The sequence below is a fragment of the Scyliorhinus torazame genome, chromosome 1 (assembly GCF_047496885.1).
Source record: "Scyliorhinus torazame isolate Kashiwa2021f chromosome 1, sScyTor2.1, whole genome shotgun sequence".
In the NCBI taxonomy this organism is placed as follows: domain Eukaryota; kingdom Metazoa; phylum Chordata; class Chondrichthyes; order Carcharhiniformes; family Scyliorhinidae; genus Scyliorhinus; species Scyliorhinus torazame.
The window spans coordinates 408412433-408439591 of NC_092707.1; the positions used below are offsets into that span (position 1 = coordinate 408412433).

The window sequence follows — 27159 nt, forward strand, 5'->3', positions numbered from 1 at the left end:
GCCAGGTCTGTGCGGAGTGCAAGCCGCACTTCTACCGGCCGGACCGTGCGCACCTTATGAAGGCCTCCCGCCCATTTGAACACCTCAGCGTGGATTTCCCCTCCACCGACTGAAACACGTATATTCTCAGTATGGTCGACGAGTACTCCAGATTCCCCTTCGCCATCCAATGCCCCGATATGACGTCTGCCACCGTCGTCAAAGCCCTAAACACTATCTTCACTCTGTTCGGTTCCCCACCTATATCCACAGTGACAGGGAATCCTCATTCATGAGTGATGAGCTGCGTCAGTTCCTGCTCAGCAGGGGTATCGCCTCCAGCAGGACGACCAGCTATAACCTCCGGGGAAACGGGGAGGTAGAGAAGGAGAACGGGACGGTGTGGAGGGCCATCCAACTGGCCCTACGGTCCAGGAACCTCCCAGCCTCTCGCTGGCAGGAGGTCCTCCCTGATGCACTCCACTCCACTCGGTCACTGCTGTGCACCGGCACTAACGGCACACCCCATGAACGTCTTTTGGCCTTCCCCAGGAAGTCCACATCCGGGGTGTCGCTCCCGACTTGGCTCGCAGCTCCAGGACCAGTCCTGCTCCGTAGGCACGTCCGCCTCCACAAGGCGGACCCGTTGGTGGAAAGGGTGCAATTGCTCCATGCAAACCCCCAGTGTGCCTACGTAGCGTCCCCCGATGGCTGCCAAGATACTGTCTCCCTCAGGACCTGATAGCAGGTTCCACTCACACACAGATCTCTCCGGCCCGGCGCCACCCTCCCCTCCCCCGGCGCTCCCAGTATCAACCCCACCAGGACCATCCGTCCTTCCCCTGCCCACGCCCGTGGATGAAGAGGATTTCGGTGCGCTCCCGGAGTCACCGAACATCAGGCCAGCATCGACATCGCTGCCACCGCTACGTCGCTCCCAGCGGAACATCAAGGCACCGGACCGGTTAGATCTCTAACTGGCACCGGACTACAAAAGACATTTTTTTTTCTGATCAAATACTGTAAATATAAATTCATTGGTGTATATAGTTCTCCACCACCCCCGCCGGACTCAATTTTAACAGGGGGTGAATGTGGTAAACCACTGTTGCATCTGTATTAGGTGATGTAAGGTAGGACCTGTACTACAGGTTCGCCGGTAGTCCCTGCCTGCTGGCCCCGCCCAGTAGGCGGAGTATAAATATGCGTGTCCTCCATTCAGCAGCCATTTCACCAGCTGCTGTGGGAGGCCACACATCTTAGAGCAATAAAGCCTCAGTTGTATCCAACTCTAGTCTTTGTTCAATTGATTGTGCATCAAGGAGCACCCCAAAGAGCGCGAAATCCCAGGGGGATAAAAGAGAGCGCAGGCATGTGTTCGGTCTCTTTTGGATCCGGCCTGTGCCAGCACAATTGCAGCAGGACCAGCCAGCACAGTTCAAGTCCAACGATCGCTACCTGACGGGTGAGCCCAGCAGAGACAGAGCCACTTTCTTCGAACCAGCCAAGTGAAATCCAGATAAAGGCCTTATCCATTTGCACAGTGCCGGTCGCCCTGAAGTTAAGTATAGATTTTTGTAGCTGATAGGTGTAGTTTAACTCGTAGTAGATATTGTGTTTACCTGTCGAGGTAACTCTTGTGTATGTAAATAAACCATCTTTTGAGCTAACTAACTGGTTGTGTGGTCATTTGATCGATACAAGGGAAAGGCTTGTGGTTCACCGAGATAAATAAATAGAGCAACAGGGTAAAGAGGTTTCTCGTGAATTCCTGGTTGGATTTATTGGTAACTGTCTTATATTTAAGGCCCTTTAGTTTTGTTTTTCCCTGAAAATGGAAACATCATCTCATTGAAGCCTTTCAACTCTGTTTGCTGGAGAAAGCACCGAGCCTGATCAATGTTTCCTGATCATTACAACCGCTTGGTTCTCTTGTCCATTGTAGTTAATTCACTTTTCTCCAGAGCCTCTATTACCTTTTTGATATGGAGACCAGATTTGTTCACCGAGTGTGGAGTGATAGCGATATTAACTGTTGTCAGGTAGCACAGTCAGGTTCTGTGTTTGGGTCACAGAATATCAAGATGTGGGTTAACATCTCCAGTGTGAGCCCAGCTTGGATCACAATGAACTTCTGTCCAGGAACCTCCATCCGGGGCAGAAGCTAGGAGCAGGCCACGTGGGGTAACGCAGGAAACCAGCTGGCAATATCCATGGACATTATGTTGAACATGACGGGGGAATCTTACCTGGAGAATCCGGTTCAGTTTGTTGAGCCTGACAAGGTAATTGTCAGTACAGGCAATGTCAGACGGAGAATGGCCACAGCCCACAACCTTCACTCGCTTATTGCGCTGATTGGCAAGTTCGAGGATCTGTCAGTGGGGAGAAGTTAACAACCTGCGTGAGAGTCAGCATTTGCAAGTCAGGTGCTGTCTGTTTAGGGGAAGAAAATGCTGCTCCCAACAAACGGGAGCAAACACAGTACAGATATGGAGCACTGATCCTCTGTATATCTGTCCCCCAGTGTGTATATCCTGTATATCTGTCCCCCGTGTGTATATCCTGTATCTCTGTCCCCCAGTGTGTATATCCTGTATCTCTGTCCCCCGTGTGTATATCCTGTATCTCTGTCCCCCAGTGTGTATATCCTGTATCTCTGTCCCCCAGTGTGTATATCCTGTATCTCTGTCCCCCCGTGTGTATATCCTGTATCTCTGTCCCCCGTGTGTATATCCTGTATCTCTGTCCCCCAGTGTGTATATCCTGTATCTCTGTTCCCCAGTGTGTATATCCTGTATATCTGTCCCCCGTGTGTATATCCTGTATCTCTGTCCCCCAGTGTGTATATCCTGTATCTCTGTCCCCCAGTGTGTATATCCTGTATCTCTGTCCCCCAGTGTGTATATCCTGTATCTCTGTCCCCCAGTGTGTATATCCTGTATATCTGTCCCCCAGTGTGTATATCCTGTATCTCTCTGTCCCCCAGTGTGTATATCCTGTATCTCTGTCCCCCAGTGTGTATATCCTGTATATCTGTCCCCCAGTGTGTATATCCTGTATCTCTCTGTCCCCCAGTGTGTATATCCTGTATCTCTGTCCCCCAGTGTGTATATCCTGTATCTCTGTCCCCCAGTGTGTATATCCTGTATCTCTGTCCCCCAGTGTGTATATCCTGTATCTCTGTCCCCCAGTGTGTAAATCCTGTATCTCTGTCCCCCAGTGTGTATATCCTGTATCTCTGTCCCCCAGTGTGTATATCCTGTATCTCTGTCCCCCAGTGTGTATATCCTGTATCTCTGTCCCCCAGTGTGTATATCCTGTATCTCTGTCCCCCAGTGTGTATATCCTGTATCTCTGTCCCCCAGTGTGTATATCCTGTATCTCTGTCCCCCAGTGTGTATATCCTGTATCTCTGTCCCCCAGTGTGTATATCCTGTATCTCTGTCCCCCAGTGTGTATATCCTGTATCTCTGTCCCCCAGTGTGTATATCCTGTATCTCTGTCCCCCAGTGTGTATATCCTGTATCTCTGTCTCCTAGTGTGTATATCCTGTATATCTGTCCCCCAGTGTGTATATCCTGTATCTCTGTTCCCCAGTGTGTATATCCTGTATCTCTGTCCCCCAGTGTGTAAATCCTGTATCTCTGTCCCCCAGTGTGTATATCCTGTATCTCTGTCTCCCAGTGTGTATATCCTGTATCTCTGTCCCCCAGTGTGTATATCCTGTATCTCTGTCTCCCAGTGTGTATATCCTGTATCTCTGTCCCCCAGTGTGTATATCCTGTATCTCTGTCCCCCAGTGTGTATATCCTGTATCTCTGTCCCCCAGTGTGTATATCCTGTATCTCTGTCCCCCAGTGTGTATATCCTGTATCTCTGTCCCCCAGTGTGTATATCCTGTATCTCTGTCCCCCAGTGTGTATATCCTGTATCTCTGTCCCCCAGTGTGTATACCCTGTATCTCTCTATTCCCCAGTGTGTATATCCTGTATCTCTGTCCCCGAGTTTGTATATCCTGTATCTCTGTCCCCCAGTGTGTATATCCTGTATCCCTGTCCCCCAGTGTGTATATCCTGTATCTCTGTCCCCCAGTGTGTATATCCTGTATCTCTGTTCCCCAGTGTGTATATCCTGTCTCACTGTCCCCCAGTGTGTATATCCTGTGTCTTTCCCCCAGTGTGTATATCCTGTATCTCTGTTCCCCAGTGTGTATATCCTGTATCTCTGTCCCCCAGTGTGTATATCCTGTATCTCTGTCCCCCAGTGTGTATATCCTGTATCTCTGTCCCCCAGTGTGTATATCCTGTATCTCTGTCCCCCAGTCCTCTAGTGTGTATATCCTGTATCTCTATGTTCCCCAGTGTGTATATCCTGTATCTCTGTCCCCCAGTGTGTATATCCTGTATCTCTGTCCCCCAGTGTGTATATCCTGTATCTCTGTCCCCCAGTGTGTATATCCTGTATCTCTGTCCCCCAGTCCTCTAGTGTGTATATCCTGTATCTCTATGTTCCCCAGTGTGTATATCCTGTATCTCTGTCCCCCAGTGTGTATATCCTGTATCTCTGTCCCCCAGTGTGTATATCCTGTATCTCTGTCCCCCAGTGTGTATATCCTGTATCTCTGTCCCCCAGTGTGTATATGCTGTATCTCTCTGTCCCCCAGTGTGTATATCCTGTATCTCTGTCCCCCAGTGTGTATATCCTGTATATCTGTCTCCCAGTGTGTATATCCTGTATCTGTCTCCCAGTGTGTATATCCTGTATCTTTGTCCCCCAGTGTGTATATCCTGTATCTGTCCCCCAGTGTGTATATCCTGTATCTCTGTCCCAAAGTGTGTATGTCCTGTATCTCTGTCCCCCAGTGTGTGTATCCTGTGTCCTTCCCCCAGTCCTCTAGTGTGTATATCCTGCATCTCTGTCCCAAAGTTTGTATATCCTGTGTCCTTCTCCCAGTCCTCTAGTGTGTCTATCCTGTATCACTGTCCCCTCGTGTGTATATCCTGTATCTCTGTCCCCCAGTGAGTATATCCTGTATCTCTCTGTCCCCCAGTGTGTATATCCTGTATCTCTGACGCCCAGTGTGTATATCCTGTATCTCTTTCCCCCAGTGTGTATATCCTGTATCTCTGTCCCCCAGTGTGTATATCCTGTATATCTGTCCCCCAGTGTGTATATCCTGTATCTCGGTCACCCAGTGTGTATATCCTGTATCTCGGTCTCCCAGTGTGTATATCCTGTATCTCTGTCCCCCAGTGTGAATATCCTGTATCTCGGTCCCCCAGTGTGTATATCCTGTATCTCTGTCCCCCAGTGTGTATATCCTGTGTCTTTCCCCCAGTCCTCTAGTGTGTCTATCCTGTATCACTGTCCCCCCGTGTGTATATCCTGTATCTCTGTCCCCCAGTGTGTATATCCTGTATCTCTCTGTCCCCCAGTGTGTATATCCTGTATCTCTCTGTCCCCCAGTGTGTATATCCTGTATCTCTGACGCCCAGTGTGTATATCCTGTATCTCTTTCCCCCAGTGTGTATATCCTGTATCTCTGTCCCCCAGTGTGTATATCCTGTATCTCTATGTTCCCCAGTGTGTATATCCTGTATCTCTGTCCCCCAGTGTGTATATCCTGTATCTTTGTCCCCCAGTGTGTATATCCTGTATCTCTGTCCCCCAGTGTGTATATCCTGTATCTCTGTCCCCCAGTGTGTATATCCTGTATCTCTGTCCCCCATTGTGTATATCCTGTATCTCTGTCCCCCAGTGTGTATATCCTGTATCTCTCTGTCCCCCAGTGTGTATATCCTGTATCTCTGTCCCCCAGTGTGTATATCCTGTATCTCTGTCTCCCAGTGTGTATATCCTGTATCTCTGTCCCCCAGTGTGTATATCCTGTATCTCTGTCCCCCAGTGTGTATATCCTGTATCTCTGTCCCCCAGTGTGTATATCCTGTATCTCTGTCCCCCAGTGTGTATATCCTGTATCTCTCTGTCCCCCAGTGTGTATATCCTGTATCTCTGACGCCCAGTGTGTATATCCTGTATCTCTTTCCCCCAGTGTGTAAATCCTGTATCTCTGTCCCCCAGTGTGTATATCCTGTATCTCTCCGTTCCCCAGTGTGTATATCCTGTATCTCTGTCCCCCCAGTGTGTATATCCTGTATCTCTCCGTTCCCCAGTGTGTAAATCCTGTATCTCTGTCCCCCAGTGTGTATATCCTGTATCTCTCCGTTCCCCAGTGTGTATATCCTGTATCTCTGTCCCCCAGTGTGTATATCCTGTATCTCTCCGTTCCCCAGTGTGTATATCCTGTATCTCTGTCCCCCAGTGTGTATATCCTGTATCTCTCCGTTCCCCAGTGTGTATATCCTGTATCTTTCTCCCCCAGTGTGTATATCCTGTATCTCTGTTCCCCAGTGTGTATATCCTGTATCTCTGTCCCCCAGTGTGTATATCCTGTATCTCTGTCCCCCAGTGTGTATATCCTGTATCTCTGTCCCCCAGTGTGTATATCCTGTATCTCTGTCCCCCAGTGTGTATATCCTGTATCTCTGTCCCCCAGTGTGTATATCCTGTATCTCTGTCCCCCAGTGTGTATATCCTGTATCTCTGTTCCCCAGTGTGTATATCCTGTATCTCTGTCCCCCAGTGTGTATATCCTGTATCTCTGTCCCCCAGTGTGTAAATCCTGTATCACTGTCCCGCAGTGCGTGTATCCTGTATCTCTGTTCCCCAGTGTGCACATCCTGTATCTCTCTGTTCCTCCGTGTGTATATCTCCCATCCTCAGTGTGTTGATCCTTTGCAATCCTTAAATCAATAACTGTGATGAACTCCATGTTTCCCCCGATCCAATCCATTCAGTAATGATGGTGACTGGCTTTGTGCAAGGGTTGAACCAGCTGATCCGAATTCTCACCTGCCGGATCTCCTCCACCGTGGTGGGTTCGAAGTAGAGCTCTGGCTCACAGCTGTACGTGGTCGCCCAGTTTTCGAACTGGTATCCCATGGTGCCTTGATCCTGAGTCAATGACAAAATGTGGGGGGAAGGGGGAGAGTTAAAGGGTTTTGAGGGCTTCAAGTTTCACTAGCTAAATGAAACCTCTTCAGTATAACATAGCAATTAGGGGCAGAAGTCGCCAATTCAACACTTCGAGCCTGCTCCTCCATTCAATCAGATCATGGCTGATCTCGTCCTGGTCTCAAATCCACCTCCCCACCTGTTCCCCAAATTTTATCAGAAATATCTCTCTCCCTCTTCAAACTATTTACTGACTCCAATTCCACCGCACTGTGGAGCAGCGAGGTCCACAAATTCGCCACCCTCCCCGAGAAGTAGATCCTCCTCATCTCGGTTTTAAATCTACCGCCTCTCGACCTGTATCCGTGACCTCTCGTTCCAGATTGCCCCACAAGGGGGAACATTTGTTCTGTGTTTACTTTATCAATCCCTTTTCCACCTCGATCAGACCCCCTCTCATCCAGCGAGTACAAACTCAAACTGTTTAATCTCTCCTCATACGTCAACCCTTTCATTCCCGGTATCAATCTGGTGACCCCCCTCTGAACTGCCTCCATTGTCACCACATCCTTCCTCAAATAAAGAGACCAAAACGGGACACAATACTCCAGATGTGGTCTCACCCACACCCTGTACAATTGCAACAACACTTCTCTACTTTTATGCTCCAGTCCTTTTGCAAGAAACGCTAACATTCCATTTGCCTTTTTAATTACATGCTGGACCTGCATACCGACTTTCTGTGATTCATGAACAAAGATACCCAGGTCCCTCTGCCCAGACACATCTTGAATCTCCTTTCCATTTAGATCATAATTTGCCCGACTATTTTTAAGCCAAAATGGATAAACTCACACTTATCTACATTAAACTACATCTGCCAAACTTTGGTCCAATCTCCTCGCCGATCTATATCTGTCTGTAAAATCTTTATCTCCTCTTCACTGCTCGCTTTCCCACCTATTTTAGTATCATCCGCAAATGTTGCTACGTTACACTCTGTCCCTGCTTACACCTGCTAGTTACAGTTCACCAGCCAGAGAAAGATGCATTTATCCCGACCCTCAGTTTTTCTGTCAGCCAGCCAATCCTCAATCTAATCTCGTGCTCCACCCCCAACCCCCTGCGATCTCACCTTCTGGACCAGTCTTTTATGCGGCACATTTTCAGACAGTCTTCTGGATGTCTAGATATACCACATCCACAGCTTCCCCATTATCCACCTTGCTGGTTACCTCCTCAAAAGAACGTAATCAAGTTTGTCAAGCAGGACTTTCCCTTCATAAAACCATGCTGACAATGGTGGATTGAGCTTTTGTCACGCTCTCCTGCTGCCACAGTGTGGGCGCGCGGGATGTTAAAAATGTCACTCCATTTGACACTGAAATGGGACAGGTTCTCACAGTCCTAGCGGGGATTGGAGGATTGCTGGCCGATTGCTCCTTTCCTGCAGTCTTTCCTTAATGGATGAATTTGCTCAGAGCTCCTTCAGCTGAGCTTTAGGGAAAGAGTTCCTATTTTTGTCGGGATTTCCATGGCCACATGATGTCCCAAAGCACTGCTGCCAGTGAAGTACTTTGGTAGTTTAATCATTGTTGTCACGCGGAAAATGTAGCAGAACAAGATCCCATGTGGCACTGTGATAAAGACCAGCTAATCTGTTTCACTGATGGTGGTTCAGGGATATAAATATTGGGCTGGACAATGGGGAGAGCTCACCTGCTCTACGTCTAGATGCTGAGAGGTTGTTTCCCCTTGTGGGAGAGTCTAGGACCAGAGGGCACAATCTCAGAGTGAAGGGGTTACCCAGTTAAGACAGAGATGAGGAGGAATCTCTTCCCTCAGAGGGGAATGAATCTGTGGAATTATTTACCGCAGAGAGCTGTAAAGGCTGGGCCGTTAAGTATGTTCAAGGCTGAGATCGAGAGACTTTTAATCAGTAAAGAATGAAGGGTTATGGGGTTAAGGTGAGAAAGTGAAGTTGAGGATTATTATAGCAGATTAGTCATGATCTCACTGAATAGCGGAGCATGCGCAGGGCCGAATGGCCTACATCTGCTCCTCCATCATGCGGTCTTGGTTGAAGATTCTACTAAGAAGGAATTTGAGAGGCTTCTGTTGAAGGGATCATTTGAAAATCAGCACCTCGAACATTGCAGCTCTACTGGGCCAAGTGTCTGGGTCAGGAACACACGGCCAGGGGCAAGGGTGCTGCACACTCGAACCACCGACTACGCTTGGGAAATCTCCAAGTCTGATTGAGATTGAGCCACGGATTGCGAGCTGTAAATCTTCATCGTAATTAATCACAGAACGAAAGTAGGCAACAAAAAAAAACACCACACCACGCTCCGCAGACACGCTCAGTTTGAAGGCAATTATGCCGGAGGAGGAAACAATCGCCAGCCTCAATAGGAAATGATGAGGAAGTCTCCATCTGCACGCTGCGAGTTGGTAATTTACTCCATAAATCAGACTCAGTGAATCAATCAATCCTCAGATGTGTAATTAAATAATGGAGAGTTTCCTTTGAGACTGGCTGCTGAGACAGCGCTTAATTCCACTCCTATTACTGCTGCCTTCATTGTCCTAGTTTTATTGTCAATCCAGACAGTGTCCACAGGCTGCTGCAAATGTGATAAACAGCAACCCCAATTTAATCAAATAAATGAGTTCACTTATATTCATTGCCTCACTTCGTGCAAATGACATGAAAGAGAGAAGGATTCTCGAAACACGAGACTGTGATTCTGCTTTTCAAGCTGAGGATTTTCATTTCTGGGGAAGGGGCAAAGAATTCTGGCAAGCACTCCCAGAATAGGTGCACCACGGGGTTAGATACAGAGTAAAGCTCCCTCTACACTGTCCCCATCAAACACTCCCAGGACAGGTACAGCACGGGGTTAGATACAGAGTAAAGCTCCCTCTACACTGTCCCCATCAAACACTCCCAGGACAGGTACAGCACGGGGTTAGATACAGAGTAAAGCTCCCTCTACACTGTCCCCATCAAACACTCCCAGGACAGGTACAGCACGGGGTTAGATACAGAGTTAAGCTCCCTCTACATTGTCCCCATCAAACACTCCCAGGACAGGTACAGCACGGGGTTAGATACAGAGTAAAGCTCCCTCTACACTGTCCCCATCAAACACTCCCAGGACAGGTACAGCACGGGGTTAGATACAGAGTAAAGCTCCCTCTACACTGTCCCCATCAAACACTCCCAGGACAGGTACAGCACGGGGTTAGATACAGAGTTAAGCTCCCTCTACATTGTCCCCATCAAACACTCCCAGGACAGGTACAGCACGGGGTTAGATACAGAGTAAAGCTCCCTCTACACTGTCCCCATCAAACACTCCCAGGACAGGTACAACACAGAGTTAGATACAGAGTAAAGCTCCCTCTACACTGTCCCCATCAAACACTCCCAGGACAGGTACAGCACGGGGTTAGATACAGAGTAAAGCTCCCTCTACACTGTCCCCATCAAACACTCCCAGGACAGGTACAGCACGGGGTTAGATACAGAGTAAAGCTCCCTCTACACTGTCCCCATCAAACACTCCCAGGACAGGTACAGCACGGGGTTAGATACAGAGTTAAGCTCCCTCTACATTGTCCCCATCAAACACTCCCAGGACAGGTACAGCACGGGGTTAGATACAGAGTAAAGCTCCCTCTACACTGTCCCCATCAAACACTCCCAGGACAGATACAGCACGGGGTTAGATACAGAGTAAAGCTCCCTCTACACTGTCCCCATCAAACACTCCCAGGACAGGTACAGCACGGGGTTAGATACAGAGTTAAGCTCCCTCTACATTGTCCCCATCAAACACTCCCAGGACAGGTACAGCACGGGGTTAGATACAGAGTAAAGCTCCCTCTACACTGTCCCCATCAAACACTCCCAGGACAGGTACAACACGGAGTTAGATACAGAGTAAAGCTCCCTCTACACTGTCCCCATCAAACACTCCCAGGACAGGTACAGCACGGGGTTAGATACAGAGTAAAGCTCCCTCTACACTGTCCCCATCAAACACTCCCAGGACTGGTACAGCACGGGGTGAGAGACAGAGTAAAGCTCCCTCTACACTGTCCCCATCAAACACTCCCAGGACAGGTACAGCACGGGGTTAGATACAGAGTTAAGCTCCCTCGACATTGTCCCCATCAAACACTCCCAGGACAGGTACAGCACGGGGTTAGATACAGAGTAAAGCTCCCTCTACACTGTCCCCATCAAACACTCCCAGGAGAGGTACAGCACGGGGTTAGATACAGAGTAAAGCTCCCTCTACACTGTCCCCATCAAACACTCCCAGGACAGGTACAGCACGGGGTTAGATACAGAGTAAAGCTCCCTCTACACTGTCCCCATGAAACACTCCCAGGACAGGTACAGCACGGGTTAGATACAGAGTAAAGCTCCCTCTACACTGTCCCCATCAAACACTTCCAGGACAGGTACAGCACGGGTTTAGATACAGAGTAAAGCTCCCTCTACACTGTCCCCATCAAACACTCCCAGGACAGGTACAGCACGGGGTTAGATACAGAGTAAAGCTCCCTCTTCACTGTCCCCATCAAACACTCCCAGGACAGGTACAGCACGGGGTTAGATACAGAGTAAAGCTCCCTCTACACTGTCCCCATCAAACACTCCCAGGACAGGTACAGCACGGGGTTAGATACAGAGTAAAGCTCCCTCTACACTGTCCCCATCAAACACTCCCAGGACAGGTACAGCACGGGGTTAGATACAGAGTTAAGCTCCCTCTACATTGTCCCCATCAAACACTCCCAGGACAGGTACAGCACGGGGTTAGATACAGAGTAAAGCTCCCTCTACACTGTCCCCATCAAACACTCCCAGGACAGGTACAACACGGAGTTAGATACAGAGTAAAGCTCCCTCTACACTGTCCCCATCAAACACTCCCAGGACAGGTACAGCACGGGGTTAGATACAGAGTAAAGCTCCCTCTACACTGTCCCCATCAAACACTCCCAGGACAGGTACAGCACGGGGTGAGAGACAGAGTAAAGCTCCCTCTACACTGTCCCCATCAAACACTCCCAGGACAGGTACAGCACGGGGTTAGATACAGAGTTAAGCTCCCTCTACATTGTCCCCATCAAACACTCCCAGGACAGGTACAGCACGGGGTTAGATACAGAGTAAAGCTCCCTCTACACTGTCCCGATAAAACACTCCCAGGACAAGTACAGCACGGGGTTAGATACAGAGTAAAGCTCCCTCTACATTGTCCACATCAACCACTCGCAGAATAGATAATGCACGGGGTTAGATACAGAGTTAAGCTCCCTCTACATTGTCCCCATCAAACACTCCCAGGCCAGATACAGCAAAACAGATTATTGAATCATTCATCATATTGTTGTTATGGGATCATCCTGTGTAAATGTACAGTAAGAAGTCTTACAACACCAGGTTAAAGTCCAACAGGTTTGTTTCGAATCACTAGCTTTGGGAGCACAGCTCCTTCCTCAGGTGAAGGAGCAGCACTCTGAAAGCTAGTGATTCGAAACAAACCTGTTGGACTTTAACCTGGTGTTGTAAGACTTCGTACTGTGCTCACCCCAGTCCAACGCCGGCGTCTCCACATCATGTGTAAATGTAGGCTGTGGGTGAATTTTCTACGAGCAGTGATATCCACGTAACTGCTGATGGTGAAAGTAATTTTACACATGAGGATCCATTCATTCTTCCCAATAAATCTGTTTCTGTTGTTCCTTAACATGCAATTTCAGGGAATAATTTATCTTATAATTCAACGTTTCTGGTAAAACTGCAAATGATGAACAACAAATTGAACTGTTATAAATGTAATACCTTTTATCCCAGTCAGAGTCCAGAATGAGTGGTCACGAGAGTGATTAATCACACCTCTGCTTTCAAACCACTCATTTCAAAGAGACTGTGGTTTTCCACGATCACAGGGAGTCTGACAATGTGACCGCATTCACACTGATTCTCAGATTATTTCATTAACCTCAGGTTTCGATGAGCACCGCGCACAAACTAAGCTCAGTGACACACATCGGAAATGCCACTGGGGATGTGGCATTTCAGTGAACGTTTCAGACACCCTGAGGTTTGTAAATTCTATCAGCAGCAAGGGTGCTCAAGCAGTCAGAATCCGTGTTGGACAAGCGAAGGAGGTAATTGTGTTCACTCAACTGGTGCATTGGCAACCTAACTGAGAGATCTCCCAAAGACCAGCCCTGACCGAGAGATCTCCCAAAGACCAGCCCTGACCGAGAGATCTCCCAAAGACCAGCCCTGACCGAGAGATCTCCCAAAGACCAGACCTGACCGAGAGATCTCCAAAGACCAGACCTGACCGAGAGATCTCCCAAAGACCAGCCCTGACCGAGAGATTTCCCAAAGACCAGCCCTGACCGAGAGATCTCCCAAAGACCAGACCTGACCGAGAGATCTCCAAAGACCAGACCTGACCGAGTGATCTCCCAAAGACCAGCCCTGACCGAGAGATTTCCCAAAGACCAGCCCTGACCGAGAGATTTCCCAAAGACCAGCCCTGACCGAGAGATCTCCCAAAGACCAGCCCTGACCGAGAGATTTCCCAAAGACCAGACCTGACCGGGAGATCTCCCAAAGACCAGCCCTGACCCAGAGATCTCCCAAAGACCAGCCCTGACCCAAAGATCTCCCAAAGACCAGCCCTGACCCAGAGATCTCCCAAAGACCAGCCCTGACCGAGAGATCTCCCAAAGACCAGCCCTGACCGAGAGATCTCCCAAAGACCAGACCTGACCGAGAGATCTCCAAAGACCAGCCCTGACCGAGAGATCTCCCAAAGACCAGCCCTGACCCAGAGATCTCCCAAAGACCAGCCCTGACCGAGAGATCTCCCAAAGACCAGCCCTGACTGAGAGATCTCCCAAAGACCAGCCCTGACCGAGAGATCTCCCAAAGACCAGTCCTGACCAAGTGATCTCCCAAAGACCAGCTCTGACCGAGAGATCGCCCAAAGACTATCCCTGACCCAGAGATCTACCAAAGACCATCCCTGACCCAGGGATCTCCCAAAGACCAGCCCTGACCGAGTGATCTCCCAAAGACCATCCCTGACACATAGATCTCCCAAAGACCAGCACTGACGGAGAGATCTCCCAAAGACCAGCCCTGACCGAGAGATCTCCCAACAACCAGCCCTGACCCAGAGATCTCCCAAAGACCAGTCCTGACCCAGAGATCTCCCAAAGACCAGCCCTAACACAGATCTCCCAAAGACCAGCCCTAACACAGATCTCCCAAAGACCATCCCTGACCCAGAGATCTCCCAAAGACCAGCCCTGACCGAGTGATCTCCCAAAGACCACCCCTGACACAGAGATCTCCCAAAGACCATCCCTGACACAGAGATCTCCCAAAGACCAGCACTGACCGAGAGATCTCCCAAAGACCAGCCCTGACCCAGAGATCTCCCAAAGACCAGCCCTGACTGAGTGATCTCCCAAAGACAATCCCTGACCGAGAGATCTCCCAAAGACCAGCCCTGACCGAGAGATCTCCCAAAGATCATCCCTGACCGAGAGATCTCCCAAAGACCAGCCCTGACCGAGAGATCTCCCAAAGACCAGCCCTGACCGAGAGATCTCCCAAAGACCAGCCCTGACCGAGAGATCTCCCAAAGACCATCCCTGACACAGTTTCTCCCGAAGACCAGCCCTGACACAGAGATCTCCCAAAGACCAGCCCTGACCGAGAGATCTCCCAAAGATCATCCCTGACCCAGAGATCTCCCAAAGACCAGCCCTGACACAGATCTCCCAAAGACCAGCCCTGACACAGAGATCTCCCAAAGACCAGCCCTGACCCAGAGATCTCCCAAAGACCAGCCCTGACCGAGAGATCTCCCAAAGACCAGCCCTGACCCAGAGATCTCCCAAATACCATCCCTGACACAGAGATCTCCCAAAGACCAGCCCTGACCCAGAGATCTCCCAAAGACCAGCCCTGACCGAGAGATCTCCCAAAGACCAGCCCTGACCCAGAGATCTCCCAAAGACCAGCCCTGACACAGAGATCTCCCAAAGACCAGCCCTGACACAGAGATCTCCCAAAGACCAGCCCTGACACAGAGATCTCCCAAAGACCAGCCCTAACCGAGAGATCTCCCAAAGACCAGCCCTAACCGAGAGATCTCCCAAAGACCAGCCCTGACCCAGAGATCTTCCAAAGACTAGCCCTGACCCAGAGATCTCCCAAAGACCAGCCCTGACAGAGAGATCTCCCAAAGACCAGCCCTAACCGAGAGATCTCCCAAAGACCAGCCCTGACCCATAGATCTTCCAAAGACTAGCCCTGACCCAGAGATCTCCCAAAGACAATCCCTGACCCAAAGATCTCCCAAAGACCAGCCCTGACCGAGAGATCTCCCAAAGACCAGCCCTGACCCAGAGATCTCCCAAAGACCAGCCCAGACCCAGAGATCTCCCAAAGACCAGCCTTGACCCAGAGATCTCCCAAATACCATCCCCGACACAGATCTCCCAAAGACCAGCACTGACCGAGAGATCTCCCAAAGACCAGCCCTGACCGAGAGATCTCCCAAAGACCAGCCCTGACCGAGAGATCTCCCAAAGACCAGCCCTGACCGAGAGATCTCCCAAAGACCATCCCTGACACAGTTTCTCCCGAAGACCAGCCCTGACACAGAGATCTCCCAAAGACCAGCCCTGACCGAGAGATCTCCCAAAGATCATCCCTGACCCAGAGATCTCCCAAAGACCAGCCCTGACACAGATCTCCCAAAGACCAGCCCTGACACAGAGATCTCCCAAAGACCAGCCCTGACTGAGTGATCTCCCAAAGACCAGCCCTGACCCAGAGATCTCCCAAAGACCAGCCCTGACCCAGAGATCTCCCAAAGACCAGCCCTGACCCAGAGATCTCCCAAAGACCAGCCCTGACCGAGTGATCTCCCAAAGACCATCCCTGACACAGAGATCTCCCAAATACCATCCCTGACACAGACCTCCCAAAGACCAGCCCTGACCGAGAGATCTCCCAAAGACCAGCCCTGACCCAGAGATCTCCCAAAGACCATCACTGACACAGAGATCTCCCAAAGACCAGCCCTGACCCAGAGATCTCCCAAAGACCAGCCCTGACCGAGAGATCTCCCAAAGACCAGCCCTGACCCAGAGATCTCCCAAATACCATCCCTGACACAGAGATCTCCCAAAGACCAGCCCTGACCCAGAGATCTCCCAAAGACCAGCCCTGACCGAGAGATCTCCCAAAGACCAGCCCTGACCCAGAGATCTCCCAAAGACCAGCCCTGACACAGAGATCTCCCAAAGACCAGCCCTGACACAGAGATCTCCCAAAGACCAGCCCTGACACAGAGATCTCCCAAAGACCAGCCCTAACCGAGAGATCTCCCAAAGACCAGCCCTAACCGAGAGATCTCCCAAAGACCAGCCCTGACCCAGAGATCTTCCAAAGACTAGCCCTGACCCAGAGATCTCCCAAAGACCAGCCCTGACAGAGAGATCTCCCAAAGACCAGCCCTAACCGAGAGATCTCCCAAAGACCAGCCCTGACCCATAGATCTTCCAAAGACTAGCCCTGACCCAGAGATCTCCCAAAGACAATCCCTGACCCAGAGATCTCCCAAAGACCAGCCCTGACCGAGAGATCTCCCAAAGACCAGCCCTGACCCAGAGATCTCCCAAAGACCAGCCCAGACCCAGAGATCTCCCAAAGACCAGCCTTGACCCAGAGATCTCCCAAATACCATCCCCGACACAGATCTCCCAAAGACCAGCACTGACCGAGAGATCTCCCAAAGACCAGCACTGACCGAGAGATCTCCCAAAGACCAGCCCTGACTGAGAGATCTCCCAAAGACCAGCCCTGACCCAGAGATCTCCCAAAGACCAGCCCTGACCCAGAGATCTCCCAAAGACCAGCCCTGACACAGAGATCTCCCAAAGACCAGCCCTGACTGAGAGATCTCCCAAAGACCAGCCCTGACACAGAGATCTCCCAAAGACCATCCCTGACCCAGAGATCTCCCAAAGACCAGCCCTGACACAGATCTCCCAAAGACCAGCCCTGACCCAGAGATCTCCCAAAGACCAGCCCTGACACAGATCTCCCAAAGACCATCCCTGACCGAGTGATCTCCCAAAGACCAGCCCTGACACAGTTTCTCCCAAAGACCAGCCCTGACCCAGAGATCTCCCAAAGACCAGCCCTGACACAGAGATCTCCCAAAGACCAGCCCTGACCCAGAGATCTCCCAAAGACCAGCCCTGACACAGAGATCTCCCAAAGACCAGCCCTGACCGAGAGATCTCCCAAAGACCAGCCCTGACACAGAGATCTCCCAAAGACCAGCCCTGACACAGAGATCTCCCAAAGACCAGCCCTGACCGAGAGATCTCCCAAAGACCAGCCCTGACCCAGAGATCTCCCAAAGACCAGCCCTGACCGAGAGATCTCCCAAAGACCAGCCCTGACACAGAGATCTCCCAAAGACCAGCCCTGACACAGAGATCTCCCAAAGACCAGCCCTGACACAGAGATCTCCCAAAGACCAGCCCTGACACAGAGATCTCCCAAAGACCAGCCCTGACCGAGAGATCTCCCAAAGACCAGCCCTGACCCAGAGATCTCCCAAAGACCAGCCCTGACACAGAGATCTCCCAAAGACCAGCCCTGACACAGAGATCTCCCAAAGACCAGCCCTGACACAGAGATCTCCCAAAGACCAGCCCTGACACAGAGATCTCCCAAAGACTAGCCCTAGATCCCAGTGCAAACATTTCCTCTTTACCAACCTACTTGGTTCAATTGCAAATGGAAAGCCTGTCCAAACGGCTTCCTAATTGAGAACAAAGTCGCCTCATGAGCATGTTTAACCGTGTGTTTACCGGCCCTCTCAACCTGACTCTTGTTGTAAACCCCAGTGTAGCGAGAGATTGGGACACCATTTTAAATGGCGTCCTGATCGGCAAGGCCCCCGAAGTGACCCTCGACCCTCCAGCTCGGGTACCCAGGTGGAACATATCATAATATACACCAGTATATCATGGTGCAGATACACACACTCTGATGGACACACAGCAAGACCAATCAACACACACAACACCACAGCCAATCACCAGTTAGAGCACACTCACTATAAAGACAGAGGGCATCAGTTTTCCCACTCATTCGGGATGCAGTCTCTCAGACGGACAGAGCTTACAGCACAGATCTTCACCATGTGCTGAGTGCATAGACTGGTTAGGATAGGCATAGGTCTTTAGTTCAATCTAATATCGTGTTAACCCACAGTGAAAGTATGTTCAACAGTTTCTAGATTAATAAAATAGTGTTCTATTTTAAGTGTTGGTAGCCTGTATGTGTTCCACGGATCCAGAGCACCCAACACATCAGAACCAGCAGTGCAAGGGCATCACCCTGCCCAATGGGCATGCCGGCCCCGAGCCCCTGCAAGACCCCCACGAGGGCCGTTCCACCTGGTTCCCATTTGTGGAGACCAGCGCTGGCGGCGCTCGCCCGCGATCTCCGAGACGTAGGGGATGAATCCCACAGCCTCAGGTACGTCGGGAAACTACACATTAGAGTGAGACTCGGTGTCTCGCTCTCAAATACAGATTTGCCAAAAAAGTGATCGCACCCACAATGGGAGGGAAATTTAGATTGCAACGTCTCTCGTGATCGTGTTGGGTATCGAGTGTCATTGCAGCTGGCTAGATCCCGGGAGTGGGGTCTAGCGGCATATTTAGGCCAAGCTGCGCTACAGCGAGCTGCTTTGTGGGCACAGCATGGCCATCGATCGTGCTCTTTCACTCAATTAAGTGGAGTGGACAATACTTACTGGAGAGTGAAAGGTGATGGGCCAAATTCTCCGATTGCAAGGCTGTGTCTGAAGGAACCGTGGCGTTTGTGGAAAAAAAAAAAAATCGGTGCCACCCCATCACCGATGCTGCGACCGGTGGGTGGCTGGCAGCCACGCCACGAAACCCCCCCGGTCTCCACAAACTAAACGGCCGGAGAATTGCCGGGCCCACAGCCGCGCACAGCGTCGACCTGCAGCGGTTGCGCCTTAAAACATGGCGCTGGCTGTGCGCGGACATGACCTGCTAGATAGTGACCCCCTGATCGACCCCTGGTCCCCCCTCCCTACCAGGCCCCCAGTCCTCACGGAAGCCCCCCCCCCCCCCCCCCCCCCCCCCCCAAACCAGCAGCATGGCTCCCGCCTGACTGTGGCGGCGCTCGACACAGTCCGCAGCCGACACGCCGGGTTCCCGCACCCTGGGGCCAAAAGTAAACCGCGCTGTCGGGAACTCGGCCCATCGGGGGAGGGCATTCAGGCGCCTCAATGCTGCCATTTCAGAGGGGGCGGAGCGTTACGAAACTTGCATCAACAGGCTCGGCGCCCGATTTCGGCGTCAGAAGGGATTCTCCGACCGATCGCTGATTACCAAATCAATGTCGGGGAACGCCCGATGTCTTTTACATGGTGACAATTCTGCAAGTGTTTGACAGGTTAGATTGTTGAGGGACTGAGGGCGGATTCTCCGCCCCACCAGACCCGTTTAGTGGTGTGGCACGCCCCCGCTGGCCAATGGAGTTTGCCATTGTGGGCACCCCCACACCGTCGGGAAACCTGCGGGCGGGAGCGCGCTGCCGGCCAAACGGAGGATCACGCCCCATTCTATCAGAAGGCTGGATTCTCCATTTGGGAGAATAGGTGTTCCCCCGGGATTGAATTGCGAGGAGTTTGTATTTATGTTGGGGGGAGCTGTTTGGCCCCTGATTCGGGATATGCAAATAAGTCCGTGCTCTGCTGCCGAGAATTGGAAGTAAATCCCGGCCCAGTGGGCGGTGGAACTCCTGGGGCCGGTATCAATACCAAAGAGCCACCAGCTGGAGCCGTTTGTCAGCACCCCACTCACCACACACTCACTGCAGCCATGACGATGCCTCTGAGAAAATCTGCCGCCTGATTGCGGGCGTCCAAGGTGGAGCCACTGCTTAGTGCCAGTGAGATAAGGAGGGACCCCCCAGGGTGGGCCGCGGACCGAAGCCTGCCCTCCTGACCAGTGCCCGGGAGGTGGTGGCAGAGGCAGTCAGCGCTGCCAGCCCCATCAGGAGGCGATGGCTTGTGGTCCTGAGGGCTGGGGGTCACCAGCGAGGCCTCTGCCCTGAGAGGGGTAGTGTGCCAGGGTGGGTTCCAAAGACCAGGGTGCGGGGGTCCATTGTTTGGGGTGAGCTCTGCGATTCCCCTGCTTCGGGACTGAGCTTCTGGGAAGTGCCAACACCTGGTGGGTCCCTGATTGAGCTTGGCCACGCCCATCCCGGTGACGGGTCAGCTGGAGTCTCAGGGTTTCCAGAGGGGCGGCCTGGGTGGGCTCCCGAGTGACCAGAGGGGCGGCCTGGCTGGGCTCCCGAGTGACCAGAGGGGCGGCCTGGCTGGGCTCCCGAGTGACCAGAGGGGCGGCCTGGCTGGGCTCCCGAGTGACCAGAGGGGCGGCCTGGCTGGGCTCCCGAGTGACCAGAGGGGCGGCCTGGCTGGGCTCCCGAGTGACCAGAGGGGCGGCCTGGCTGGGCTCCCGAGTGTCCAGAGGGGCGGCCTGGCTGGGCTCCCGAGTGACCAGAGGGGCGGCCTGGCTGGGCTCCCGAGTGACCAGAGGGGCGGCCTGGCTGGGCTCCCGAGTGACCAGAGGGGCGGCCTGGCTGGGCTCCCGAGTGACCAGAGGGGCGGCCTGGCTGGGCTCCCGAGTGACCAGAGGGGCTGCCTGGCTGGGCTCCCGAGTGACCAGAGGCTCTGTGAACATTTCCAGGACACAGGGAGTAGTCAGCAGTCAGCAGCCAGGGGCCCGAAATAGCAGCAGAGGGACTGTGTTTGTAGCAGCAAAGGGACTGTGTTTGCAGCAGCAAAGGGACTGTGTTTGCAGCAGCAAAGGGACTGTGTTTGCAGCAGCAAAGGGACTGTGTTTGCAGCAGCAAAGGGTCTGTGTTTGCAGCAGCAAAGGGACTGTGTTTGCAGCAGCAGAGGGACTGTGTTTGCAGCAGCAGAGGGACTGTGTTTGCAACAGCAAAGGGACTGTGTTTGCAGCAGCAGAGGGACTGTGTTTGCAGCAGCAGAGGGACTGTGTTTGCAGCAGCAGAGGGACTGTGTTTGCAGCAGCAAAGGGACTGTGTTTGCAGCAGCAAAGGGACTGTGTTTGCAGCAGCAGAGGGACTGTGTTTGAAACACAAACTGCAGCAATGGCGTCTGAGCCAGGCCATTCCGATCCGAGGGAATACCCGGATCCCGAGGCAGAGACACCCGGATCCCGAGGGAGAGACACCCCGATCCCGAGGGAGAGACACCCCGATCCCGAGGGAGAGACTCCCCGATCCCGAGGGGAACACCCCGATCCCGAGGGAGAGACACCCCGATCCCGAGGGAGAGACACCCCGATCCCGAGGGAGAGACTCCTCGATCCCGAGGGGAACACCCCGATCCCGAGGGAGAGACTCCCCGATCCCAAGGGAGACACCCCCATCCCGAGGGAGAGACACCCCCATCCCGAGGGGGAGACTCCCCGATCCCGAGGGAGAGACTCCCCGATCCCAAGGGAGAGACTCCCCGATCCCGAGGGAGGGACACCCCGATCCCGAGGGAGGGACACCCCGATCCCGAGGGAGAGACTCCCCGATCCCGAGGAGCTGGCGCAGGTCATTACCCGCTCCTCTCCCCTGACCCAGGCAAGCCCAACAATTTGAGAGATTTCCGAGCCTCCCACTACCCCTCAATAGCCATGGCCCAGCTTGTAAATACTTTCACCAATTCCTGCTCACGAGACCGCGCCTCAGGAGGGGCAGAGCATGAAATGTCCGACCCGCTAATGACATTGAAATCCATGCAAATGACGGTTTTCCATGGACCAGCCGGCATGGGGCGTCAGCGAGGGTCCGGAGCAGGGAGCCGGAATGTGACTTTTCCATTGCCCCCTATTCTCCGCCCAATCCCCATTCTCGCTTCCGGCGCCGGGAAGCGGAGAATTCAGTCCAAGATATCATCCAATTCTGGACTGAGATAAGGAGAAATCTCTTCACTCAAGGTGTTGTGAATGATTGGAACTGCCCACCGGGGAGAGTTGTGGACATTGTCAACAGAAGCGGATAGATTTTTGGACGCTAAAGGAAATGGGTCAGGAAAGTGGGATTGGGAAGGAAGATCAGCCATGGCTCTATTGGACAATAGACCAGTCTAGAGGGGCTGAATGGCCCACTCCTAATATTCCTCTCACTCTGTCAAAACCCTTCATGTTTTAATAACCTCCTATAAATGCTCCTTCTCTCTTGTAAAAGCTCTATCTAAATAACAAATTTACATAAACAGTCTGAACCTCTCGACTAGATTTTACTCTGTGTCCGATTCACATTTACAAATGTTCATAGACGCTCTCAGTAACAAATCCAATCTCTCTCTCTCTCTGACACGAGTTGTGCTTCAGAATGAAGATTCTTACCATGGTTGATGAGGAATGCCGGAGGAGCGAAGCAGGAATGGGAATGAATGCTCCACAGCCGGAGGTGAATGATAGAGCTGTTACCCAAATGAGAGGTTCTGTCTCAGGAAGATGACAGAGCTGTTTTTGCGCAAGGTTAGTTAATGACATTCTTATTTGTGATAACTGAGGACAATGAGTAACCTGTTGACGCAGCAATTATCCTAATCCAGCCTTGGGTTTAACAGGTCAAAGTAGAGGATTGCTGGTAAACCCAGGTGGAAGCACTGACGAGATCTAAGGACAGTTCAATAGGCCAGGAAGGGGCAGCTACAGGTCCCACAGACAGTCAAGCTATTCCTCTCGAAATGTTCCCAACCCCGGAATTTGGAGCGAGATCGATGCTTGGAACAAGCAGTCCTGAATTATCCTGCGATAAACTCAGGATGTGATGAGAGACTTCTCTGGGATTTAGTTCGAGGAGGAGATTGCGACAGGGGGTGATAATTTGGCATTGATCACACGGTTTGAGATGTCTACAATACCTGGCGGTGGGGGACGTGGCGGGGCAGATGTGGGTGTGTCGAGTGAGGGTGGGAAGGAATGGGGCAACAAGGAGGGATTGATGAGGTGAATATGATGACACCGGTGTGATGGGGGAGGGTGTGATGGGGGAGGCTGCGCGAATCCTGGAGACGTGCCCCTTGCCGTCATGTTGACGGGTGGGTCTTGAAAAAGTCGGCAAAGTCAGGTTTCCAGAGAGCGGAGCGGCCTGTTTAAACAAAAGGAACCCCCTCCCACCACACACTCAGAGACCCCCCCCCCCCCCCCACACACACGGGTGACAATTGCGAGTGCAAACTCCCGGCAATATACCTCTTGTGGGGAAAAACAAAGCAAAAACATGTCCACAATCTGCATTTATTAATGAAAGTGGTACGTGATGAAAGATTGGTGTTCATCCATCTGAAATGTGCCATCAATGTGCACCAGGACCTATGGCCCAATCCCAATAAAATAGAGGATATTAAAGCCATTGCAACCCCTCAAGGTGAAGATGGTCTTTGAAGATGTCTCGGTCTCTAACCTCTTGGGCAGGATTCTCCGTCGGCGGGATTCTCCAATTTCCGGCAGCGGATTTCTCCAACGGCGTGGGGGGGTGTGTACAATGGGAAACCCATTGGCCGGCTGCCGGGATGGAGGACCCTGCTGTTGGCGGGGGTTCGCTGCACCTGAAAACGGGTGCAGCGGAACGGAGAATCCCGCTGTCTCCGCACACTCCCAATTTCTTTCAAAAGTCTTCATTGTTAAGGGAATTGTTGCTAACGGATGTGTCTTTGGTGAGTGTTGGATAACCTTTGGAACAGGCTGCCTGCGGACATGGAGGGGTAAGATTGCATTGATTAACTTGTGAAAATGAGATACTGCGCGGGATTCCCTGGTTCCCCCAGCCGCGTGTTTCCTGGTGGTGTGCTATAATCATTAAAATTTACAGTGCAGAAGGAGGCCATTTGGCCCATCGAGTCTGCACAGGCTCTTGGAAAGAGCACCCTACCCAAGCCCACATCTCCACCCTATCTCCATAACCCAGTAACCCCACCCAACACTAAGGGCAATTTTGGACACTAAGGGCAATTTATCATGGCCAATCCATCTATATGGAGAATTCCGGCCGTGATTTCCTTCACAATTTGACATTTTGAGTTACATTATTTGATGAATGTAAGAGACGGCATGTTCTGAGGGCGGAGCCCTGGGCAGCACCTGAGGTAATAAGATCGCACGGCCGAAGATACTGGATTAAAACTCTGTGGCGGGATTGGGAATCCGGGAGAGTGGGTGGGCTGCCGGCGAAGGGGAGAATCCCGTTGGCGGGGAATCCCGCCCCGGATCTGAGCAGTCTCACTGCTTCATCAAATCTGTTTTGTTCAGTCTTTTAGCCAGCACAAGAAATCCTTTAGTGGACGATGAGATTTAGTGGAGAGAAGTGTGAAGTGAACAGGAAGAACGAGAAAAGGCAATGAATGAAAATGAAAATCGCTTATTGTCACAAGTTGGCTTCAAATGAAGTTACTGTGAAAAGCCCCTAGTCGCCACATTCCGCCGCCTGTTCGGGGAGGCTGGTACGGGAATGTGAACCGTGCTGCTGGCCTGTTTGGTCTGCTTTCCAAAGCCAGCGATTTAGCCCTGTGCTAAACCAGCCCCTGGATCCACCAGAATGTGAGGACAGAGAGAAATTGATTTTCTGTGAGTCGGGAGAATGGATGGAATAATCAGTAAAGTGCATGTTTCTCTAGGAACCTGGCATTATGATGTTGTCAGGTCATACTTACTACGATGGATAAAGAGATGCATTAACTAAAGTGACCGGGCACCTAATCTCCTGGTTAATGTTAATGTTCTGATAACCTTAAGCAGAATTAATAATTAGCCGGCATTTCTGTTTGGAGTCAAATAACTCTGTTACACTCGTTCTTGTAAATTCCAGTGAATAAAAAACATAGAACATACAGTGCAGAAGGAGGCCATTCGGCCTATTGAGTCTGCACCGACCCAGTTAAGCCCTCACTTCCACCCTATCCCTGTAACCCAATAACCCCTCCTAACCTTTTTGGTCACTAAGGGCAATTTATCATGGCCAATCCACCTAACCTGCACGTCTTTGGACTGTGGGAGGAAACCGGAGCACCCGGAGGAAACCCACGCTGACACGGGGAGAACGTGCAGACTCCGCACAGACAGTGACCCAGCGGGGAATCGAACCTGGGACCCTGGCACTGTGAAGCCACAGTGCTATCCACTTGTGCTACCGTGCTGTCCACAAAGGTCCAGTCAACCAATTCTCTCCTCATATGACGGTCCTGCCATCCCAGGGTTCAGTCTGGTGAATCTCTGCTGCACTCCCTCAATGGAAAGTATATCCTTTCTCTGTTAAGGAGAACAAAAGTGCACGCAGTATTTGTCACACCAATGTTAGGCCGCTTTCTGCTCTTACAAAAGAGGAAGTGAAACCACTCAATGGCTTTGAAGTGGTCAGGAGCTGTGAATCATAAGAGTGTTTGTGAACATTGTGGTTAGCATCAAAGCGGGGTACTTGAGATGCATTCAAGTATGAAGGGAAAGATAAATAAGCAAACTCCCTAGCAGCTGTGCCTGAACCATTAAGCTGTCAATCACAGGCTCTGTGAAATTGAAAGGATACTTTGCATTTCAAAGGATCTCTGAGGATTTGAAGACTTTTCAAGTGTTCCGGCCTTTCCAGGAAGCCTCTGACCCTTCAAAAAGCTGCTGTTTTAAAGGCTTTTATCTGAGGGAGCAGATGTTTGGAAAGGGAAAGTGTTTCTGCATTGATTCTTCACTGAACAGCCTGCACTGCTCATCAGTTGTCAGGAAGAGCAGCTCAGACAGAGGAGGCCACTTCAGAGTTTACAAAGTCTGACCAGGATGATGTTGTTGAGCAGAGGGCTGCCTCAGGTCACCGTGCCAAGGATGATCGAGCCCAGGGCTGGAAGGGGCGGTCCACACATGGGACCTCCATCCCAGGGGAGGGTCCCGGGATCGAAACCTCACTCACAACCTGAGCCCATCCACCCCAGGACCCTTGGTGAAACCCCTTCTGTGGCCTGGCAGTGGCAGAGCGACACATTAGCAATGGGATGGCCCCCTTGACTCCACTTGGGGTCCACTGCGCCAGGGCTGCATTTGGCTTTACGTACATCAAAGCCCACCCAGCGGAATTCTCACTGTGGGGGGTGGGAGCAATGCACGGGGCTGGGTGTGGGGGGGGGCAGAGTCCAGTTTCCAGCCCCTTAACTGCATACGGATACATATAAATCAACACTTTGCATGTTCCCGCTTTCAGATAGCAAGCCATGAGTGGTGGTGTGGGAGCGGAGACTGGGCAGGGTCTGAAGACCACCGCCGATCCCGTTTTCCGGCCGACGCTCTATTCTTCACCCGATCAGGATTTCCGATCGCAGTGTCAGGGAATAGGGAATCCCGGCCCAAATCCATGGGTTCACCTTCGTTTATTCTACGAATTACATCCTCAAAAATCTCCAGGAGGTTTGTCAAACCTGATTTCCCTTTCCTAACTGCATGCTGCCTTTGTCTGATCCCACTGATATTTTCTAAGAGTCCTATTATCACATCCTTTATAATAGACTCTAACATTTTCAGGCTTGTCAGATTCCTTCCTGTTCCTTTCCGTTTGCTCCCTGCCTATTCCCAGGATCCAGAAGGCTGTGTTGTTTAAGACTGGTGATTGGAGACTGGCCGGCTTCAGTGATGACTCAGTTTGATTGATGTGGATGGTGGCCAACGAATTGGCCCAAACGTCTGTGCTCCGCCTGGTAACAGGCGGTGATTGGATCTGATCCCACTGAAATAGTTCAGAGACCTAAGGAGCTTTGAGTTTCACTTTGGCAGCTTAAAGCGAAGACCCCTCTCTCTCCACTCTGTTTTTCTCCAGCAAGACGGTGGGTGGGATTCTCCGTCGTCGACGTCGGAATTGGGAAATGCGTTTGGGCGGAGAATCGGTTTCCGACGCTGAAATCGCAGCGGGCGCCGATTTGAAGCCGAATTGCAATTGACAGTGCGTTACGGAACGCACGCACAGTAAACGCCATTTGCATGTCATTT

General features: G+C 51.6%; 2 protein-coding genes across 2 annotated transcripts in view; one reads left to right on the forward strand and one right to left on the reverse strand.

The window, feature by feature from the left end:
* The window catches only part of LOC140428318 (L-gulonolactone oxidase), an 82918-nt gene extending 60214 nt beyond the window's left edge, over positions 1-22704 (reverse strand). The window contains exons 1-3 of the mRNA XM_072514666.1: positions 22540-22704; positions 6895-6996; positions 2229-2354 (exon numbers count right to left, since the gene is read on the reverse strand). Coding sequence (XP_072370767.1) covers positions 2229-2354; positions 6895-6996; positions 22540-22689 — 378 coding nt within the window. The 5' untranslated portion in view covers positions 22690-22704. The remainder of the gene's footprint in view (positions 1-2228; positions 2355-6894; positions 6997-22539) is intronic.
* LOC140428324 (uncharacterized) overlaps positions 22539-27159 on the forward strand; it is a 204726-nt gene continuing 200105 nt past the window's right edge. Inside the window, exon 1 of the mRNA XM_072514679.1 lies at positions 22539-22674. The gene's annotated coding sequence lies outside the window, so the exon portion shown is untranslated. The remainder of the gene's footprint in view (positions 22675-27159) is intronic.